The 7,738-nt window shown below is 35.1% G+C and overlaps 1 protein-coding gene across 1 annotated transcript; it reads left to right on the top strand.

Annotated features, from left to right (window-relative positions):
* The first annotated feature begins 1,032 nt into the window (after positions 1-1,032).
* Positions 1,033-4,914, top strand: LOC110926296 (cytochrome P450 78A4). The gene is made up of 2 exons (XM_022170046.2): positions 1,033-2,031; positions 4,032-4,914. Exons 1-2 carry the CDS (start codon positions 1,096-1,098, stop codon positions 4,623-4,625), a joined length of 1,530 nt encoding a protein of 509 aa, XP_022025738.1. The 5' UTR covers positions 1,033-1,095; the 3' UTR covers positions 4,626-4,914.
* The last annotated feature ends 2,824 nt before the right edge of the window (positions 4,915-7,738 follow it).

The raw sequence follows: 7,738 nt of genomic DNA, 5'->3' as shown, positions 1-7,738 counted from the left end.
CTTGGTTTGAATATTCGTGACCGAATACGCAGGGTGATGGGGGACTTCGGGTTTCTTAGAGGAGCTGTCGCCGTCTCTTGTTATGTTGATCGAAAAATGAACCTTTGAATCTGATCCAAACCAAAAAAAAAGGAAAAAAAGTCGGAATTAAGGGAGATCGGAACTTTTTGGTGGTTGTTTCAGAACCGAAGCTCTGATACCATAAAAGTGTTTATGGTATGAATGTTGATCGATATGTATTGAATAATGTTGCCCTTTAAATAAGGAAAATACAATCGTAAAAATAGGAGATATACAAGAATATTTAAGAGATATATATGACTAAAATCAATGATAATCTATTCCTAAAATACTATCACTAATATCGGCTAAGACCTTCATGGTCGCTTGTTTTGTTTAGTTATGTTTAGTCATTAGAAAAACTTAGATCTTTAAAACATTGTTATGGGATAATGATGTGTTTGCTTATTATGTCTAACTTGTGCCTTTGCTTTGGGATAATTATATTTATGATTATTATTACAAGTGGTTAACAAGGTGATTATGTCTAATGTTTGGGGTTAAGAATGTGGTTGTATTTTTAAATTGGCATATTGTTTGTTTTTCTTCGTGAACCGTTTGTAAACAAGTTCAATTCCTTAGTAAACAAACACGAACAAGAATTTCCGGTTGATATGTGTTTGTAAACCGATTGTAAACGACAATTTCAATGCTAAACGAACGGACACGAACAAAATTCCATTCAATTTGGTTCGGTTCATTACAACCTTAGTTCAATTCCATGTTAAATGAGATTTCTTAAAGAAGGGTTACTTATTTCTATGAAAATAGTCTTATTGGATTCATCATCTAAACTTCTGAATCCAATATTTGAAACGATAGTTTGAATAATTATTAATTTATTGAATAAATTATAGCAAATGATGAAACAACACCAAATACTTGCTAATTAACTAACCATGGTTGGGTTAACATACCCAATCACAAGAACTAATCTTTTTCCATGATGTACTATATATACAAGCCATCTCACATGCAATATAACTCACTACACATATCTACCTAAGCACTAATTGCATAAGTCTCATCAAGAAAATGAAAATCTTTCTTCTAGTCCTTTGCTTTGTGGTGGCCTTTTACAATCTCTCACTCCCACATCTCCTTTTCATTTCTCTTGTGCCTCTCTTTCCCTTTTTTGTTAACATATGGTTAGTCCCCGGCGGGTTTGCATGGAGAAATCTTGATTTGAACCCGACTAAGATCCCCGGTCCGGTCGGTTGGCCTTTCCTAGGTATCTTACCTAAAATGGGCCCTCATGCTCATCGGAAGCTCGCCTCTATAGCGAGTTCGATGGGTGCAACTCGCCTTATGGCGTTTAGCCTTGGCTCAACTCGGGTGGTGATTACTAGTCACCCGGAGACTGCTAAGGAAATCTTGTGTGGAAGTGTCTTTTCGGACCGTCCCATAAAGGAATCAGCTAGTTTGTTGATGTTTGAGCGAGCCATTGGGTTTGCACCTTCGGGGATGTACTGGAGGCATCTCAGGAGGATTGCTGCAAACCATATGTTCTCTCCCAAAAGGGTTTCGAGCCTCGAGTGTCTTCGACAACGTGTGTGTGATCAAATGATGGAAAAGGTGTCGAATGAGATGAGTGTGAGAGGGGTTGTGGAGTTAAGAGGGATATTACAAAAGGGTTCTTTGAGAAATATTATAGAGAGTGTGTTTGGGAGTGGATTAGGGTTAGAAATAGAAGAAGAATTAGGGTTTATGGTGAAAGAAGGATATGAGTTGATAAGTGAATTTCATTGGGGAGATTACTTTCCAATTAGGGTTTTAGACTTTACTGGACTCAAGAGGAGATGTCACAAGTTGACTTTGAAAGTCAAAAGTCTTGTAGGTCAAATTGTTGAGGAAAGAAAAAGAGACAGTACTAAAGGTACAAACAATGGCCCAAATGACTTTCTTAGTGTGTTGTTATCTTTGCCTGAAGAGGATCAACTCACTCATGCTGATATGGTAGCTGTTCTGTGGGTATGTCTCTCTTTTCTTTTTCTTTTTGTTTTCTTCCTCTCTCTCACACACACATATTTTTAACATCAATCCAATCTACCCTTGATTTACATTATTTTTCATCGCGAGACTCGGACCCTCGATCTGATCTATTGAGGAGAGACACAATTTCATTTTACACACATGAATACCACTATGACCAGGGGCGGACCTAGCACTATAATAGGGGTAGCTCCCGCTACCCCTTGATGCTCTGGCGGTAGTGTAAATTTTGAAAAAAATTGACGTTTTTTACGATTTCGTTACCCCTTTGTTTTGAAATGTTACCCCTATAACGTTTTTTTAGATCCGCCACTTACTATGACATGGCCATTTGATACACATGTCATATTGTGTATATGCATGATATTATGTATATATGTACATGTATTTCTTTGTTCTCTCTCTAATTATATATGTATACCTATATGGCTATATCTACACATTTTATTTCCTTCCCCCCCTCCCCCCCCCCCCCCCCACTCCTCTCTCTCTCACACACACACGGCCGTATTTTCCTCTCATATGCATGGCATGAAGCAACTACCCGTGACTTTCTTTTATGAACATGCAAAGGTTACATCTAACTTAATACTAGCTACTAGTCATATATATTTTTTGTTAAACCTAATTCATATCAGTATGTAGTGAATATAATGGGTTCGTGAGCCTTTGGATTTTACATGAAACCATAAACTCACTAATATTAACAAAGATCGTAAGATTAAATATAGAAATCAACCAGTGAAACCAACAGATTTGTTCTTAAACTCGAGATAAATACGGTAAAGTTATAGGGATGACAAAAATTTTTGCAATGCTATATATGAATTCTTCAATATTTGTTCTAAAACTCGAGAGATGTAAGCTTTGCTTGAAACAAAGACATATGAACGTCAGAGGCCCAAATGATTAAAGAGAAATGGTCCTATAAGTTATAAAGGACCATTCTGTATAATACAATACGCTGATCAGAGGTGGCATGTTTTTTCTGAAAATATGATTGTGAAAATGACGGTTTAAATAATATAAAATCCTCTATCTTTCTAAGATCAAATGAAGTTTGGAAACCTATAAAATGGAAAGCTGAGAGTTAATTCATTGTTTAATAATGAAGATATTTTTAACATGGATGTGTGTCCCAAAATCATTTATTTAGCATATCTCTCATAAATATTTGGCATCACTTTTCCAAACAGAATGTTGGATATAAGCCAAATTTTATATCTCTAGTCAGACCGGTAAAGAGAAAATATAAAGAAAAGGTTAGATTGTTTTGGTCAAAAGTGAAGGTTGGTAGAATAAAAAAGACTTTGTAGGTTTGTATCAAAGGAACTTTGACTAAACTAGTTACTAGCTAGCTACCTCAATAGTAATAGGTTTATCAGACCTAATTTGTGACAAACTAACATCTATAATGCTAATGAGCTAGTAACTCAATTGGTACCGGAGGGTAAGTGAAGATTTGGTTGGAGATCAAAGGCCTCAAGTTTAAATCTGATTATAACCGAGTTTTACCATAGCAGACGACAGGTTTTTCTTGAAACTGGTGATAGTGGGCTTGGTCTACTGAACGCTGTTTGCGGTCTCAAACGTGTGAGATTGCCTTTTACCATTGAGTTAGCTCGGATAGCCAGACTTTTAAATTAATTGCCGTTTAAAAAAATCTATAACAAAGTAACTGGTATACCTCCCAATTTATATATATAAAATATGTGTGTGTTTTATTTGTTTGGCACATGATCACTAGCTTTAGTTAACTAAGTCCACAAACTTCATAAAGACATGCTAGCTGATTGTTCAAAGATATATAAATATAATCAAGACTTACATTACAAGAAGACACCATACTTAAGCACTGAGAAGTTTACAAAAAAAAAATAATAAAATTATAATAGAGCGATCGATATAGATTTCATAACATATAATATTTTCATGATTAAGCTATTAAATAATAAATTTGTTTAATCAAACTTGTATAGGAGATGATATTTCGGGGGACGGATACAGTTGCCATCCTTGTAGAATGGATCATGGCAAGAATGGTTTTGCACCAAGACATTCAAGCAAAGGCTCAACATGAAATCGAGGAACTCGTAGGCGGACATAGGGTGGTTCAAGACTCAGATATCCCAAATCTTAGTTATGTTCAAGCCATAATCAAAGAAGTCCTTAGGTTGCACCCTCCAGGGCCATTACTTTCATGGGCTCGCCTTTCGACTCATGATGTCCAAGTAGGCAAGTTCTTCGTCCCAGCTGGAACCACCGCTATGGTTAACATGTGGGCCATCACACATGACCCCTCCATATGGAAAAATCCATGGGACTTCAAGCCGGAAAGGTTCATGGAAGAAGATTTTCCAATCTTGGGTTCGGACCTTAGGCTTGCACCATTTGGTTCTGGGCGTAGGGTTTGCCCGGGGAAGTCGCTAGGGTTAGCCACAGTTAGCTTATGGCTTGCACGACTTCTCCAACGATACAAGTGGCTTCCATCTACAAAGGTAGACCTCTCAGAGTGCCTCAAACTCTCTCTTGAGCTAAAAAGGCCATTAACATGTCATGCAGTTGTGAGATGAACGTGTTTTCTTTCATCTACGGTATGGTATGATTTTACATGTTATATACTATCATAAGGAAAAAAATTTCCTTCTTATAGTAAATAAGCTGCTGCATATTAATTATGTGCAGCACTGTGGCCACTATATATTTAGCTTAATTTTGCGCCTGAGGCGCATCCCCATAATATATTTGTATTGTATGCCTTTAATAACTAGAAGTTTGTTCCAAGTTAGATGCTTTATCAATGTAACAAATTATATGTCTACTTCCAGTGTTCGATTGTAATATATAAATAGTTCTTCATTCTGGATTATGCGGTAATTAAACTATTTAATTATCACATGACCTGTGCCCAGTCTTTTCATGGTACGAACTATTTAAGTCATAACTATATTAACTAGCCGTGTATTGCGGTAGGAATTCAGTCAATATCGGTTTGTAGTTTATACATTACGGTATCGGTGTTGTACCCGAACTTGACCGAAAGATATATAAACACCAAAAGATAAAGTCATCATAATATCGTTACGTGTGTTGCACTTTTGCATCAATCGAAAACCATATAAGTTACAACACGAATATCAATAATGGTTCTGATAGTACAGATACCTGTACTAGTATTGTTCGGTCGGAATCGATGCGGTACCGATATTGTTGGGATGATATATCAGTTTGGTTCATTATAGTACCGTTACGGTACCGACACTAAAAAATACTTTATACCGCTACTGAAGTTGTTCGAACGGTATCGGTTCAGTTAGTCACGATAAAGAACAAAAAAAAATCAATTCTATTTGACTCATTCAATTTTGAACTAAACTTTTATCAGAACATAAATAGAAATAAGCACGCCACTACAATATTTGATTTAAAATAAAACTTTAATCGAAACTTTGATAAAAATAAGTACGTCGCAACACTAGAAGAATGAAATGGCGATAGGGGTAAACATCGTCAATTTATATGTATAAAAAAATAAATGTGAGATACCATTGATAACATGTACATTTGTGTTTCGCTTGCTTGTACAATACAACTCACAACCCAATTTCGGGAAAAAAGTTTATAGTGAGAAAACAAAATATGTTTAAGTTTTAAGAGAAAACAAAATATATTTAGTATTAGTTAATATAATAAAGTTTTTAGCATTTTGTTCTATCTTAAATAAATCCATACGCCTGATGCAAATGAAGATTAGTTAGGTGTATTGATTGATTGTGTGATTATATATCATGTCCTTTTCGTTTATTATTTTATGGATAGATGAATGTTGTAAAGTGCAATCTCCATTTATGTGTAGATTTTTAGTATGATCCAAGTCATTCTTCTGATAATGGCATATATATAATGTAGTTGTAATGGTGATGTAGTGTGTGATGCAATGCAACATTAATGGTAATGGTGAAAGGGAATATTTTCATGTTTCTTGAATTGCAAATGGACATATGGATAACATATGTCATTAAAATTATTAATGTTTATTTTATAGTAAACTAGTTTATGTAATGGGCTGGTCATAAAAAATTCTTAAAAGCATTTGATTTTATTCTAGTCAGATTTGAACCAAACAAAATGAATATGCAAAAAACAAAGACCTTTTTCATAGGTTAGCCGTTAGAGTACTACTTTGATCAATTAGTAGGTAATAATTAAATTAATCCATCAATTTGATCTAGCGATAGGGAGGCTTGGCATGCATGTCTCTGAAAATCACAAAAAAACAAATAAACAAATGGCTTTGTGTGAGATATAATTTTGGTCATATTCCTTAATCCATTACACACTAAAACAGTTAGGGTTCGAAGCATTTGGATTTCTAAACAGTTGAGCTTTAACGTTTTTGGTTCATAATTCAGACCCTTTAAGTTTTTTTCTTTAAAACATATAGATTTTTTAAATATATATTAAAAAAAAGTTCTAACTTTTTTCAGGCCCTATTTCGATTTTGGCCTAGAGCGGTCGCCCACCCGGCACTTGCTTTGGGCTGGCCCTGAGGCTTGGGTAAATTCAATCCTTACTTGTGTCACTTTGGTGGATTAGTCAATGATGAATAGAGTCTAGCCTTCTTGCAGATGTGTTAGGTAAGGTGTTAGGTACTATCTTGAGCTCACCCGAGTTTTCATCTCACCATGTGTTATGCCAGAGAATGTTCAACTCTTCTGATGGCACAACCGCTATCAAACAACAGTCGACGGTATGGTTTTTCGAATGAACGCTTAAACCAAACTCTAAAGATAGCGTGAACCCAACTATAAGAGCATACATTACTCTCAAAAGAATTTAAGGGTCTCAAAAGTTGCTTTTTTCTAAAGAAACTCAAGTTGAAACAAAAACAACATTCAACACGCCATACAAACTAAAAAAACCGATACCCAAAATATTTAAGTAACTCCACTTTGAAAAAGAAAAGATTGATAACACAACCCCGTAAAAGTCCCTTTTGATACACATGTAAAGACAAAAAAATAATAAAAATATACCCCATTAAAGAATATAGATATCCCGCAGGTCTCATGATATTAAATTAAACTATAGAAGATATTAGTACGAGCTTCATCCAATGAGTGGTGGAAACTACGCATGAGTAAATGGTATAAAATACCGATCTCATCTCGATTCTATTCCGATCTCATCCTGATCCCGATACTGATAATTCTGATCTCGACATGTTTCGGTATCGGAAACGGTATCCACATTTTGGTTTTTTCGGTATCGGTACGGTACATTATCGGTAAAATACTGACTTTTACCCTCAAAATACCGATACCGTACCGAATCGACATGTTTCGGTATCGGTATCAAGTATTTATGAAATTTCGGGATCAGGATTATCGGTCTCGGGACGGGATCGGTATTTGCTCATCCCTAATGGAAACAAAAAAATTTCATGTTGTAGAATATTTTTAAAGATCTTAAGCCCCTAGATGTATAAAAAAAAATTCGTTTCGTATTATAATAAAAAAAAACATGTCAAACGTTGTTACAAACATATATAAAATGTCGCCATATGGGTTTTTATTTGTTGAAATCAATTCAAAACATCATCAAGAGCTACTTTTTTTAAGCAAATCTTCTCTATATAACATATACAACTATCACTTAAATTCTCATCGACAATCCGATTACGCAA

Source organism: Helianthus annuus, chromosome 17 (genome assembly GCF_002127325.2).
Source record: "Helianthus annuus cultivar XRQ/B chromosome 17, HanXRQr2.0-SUNRISE, whole genome shotgun sequence".
Lineage (NCBI taxonomy): Eukaryota > Viridiplantae > Streptophyta > Magnoliopsida > Asterales > Asteraceae > Helianthus > Helianthus annuus.
The sequence above is the reverse complement of the archived record's forward strand: the minus strand, read 5'-3'. Positions and strand labels throughout refer to the sequence as shown.

Excerpts from the sequence above, each read along its gene's own strand:
- LOC110926296 (XM_022170046.2), top strand. The coding sequence starts at position 1,096 with ATGAAAATCTTTCTTCTAGTCCTTTGCTTTGTGGTGGCCTTTTACAAT. Across the intron at positions 2,032-4,031 it reads ATATGGTAGCTGTTCTGTGG|GAGATGATATTTCGGGGGAC; the intron begins GTATGTCTCTCT and ends AAACTTGTATAG.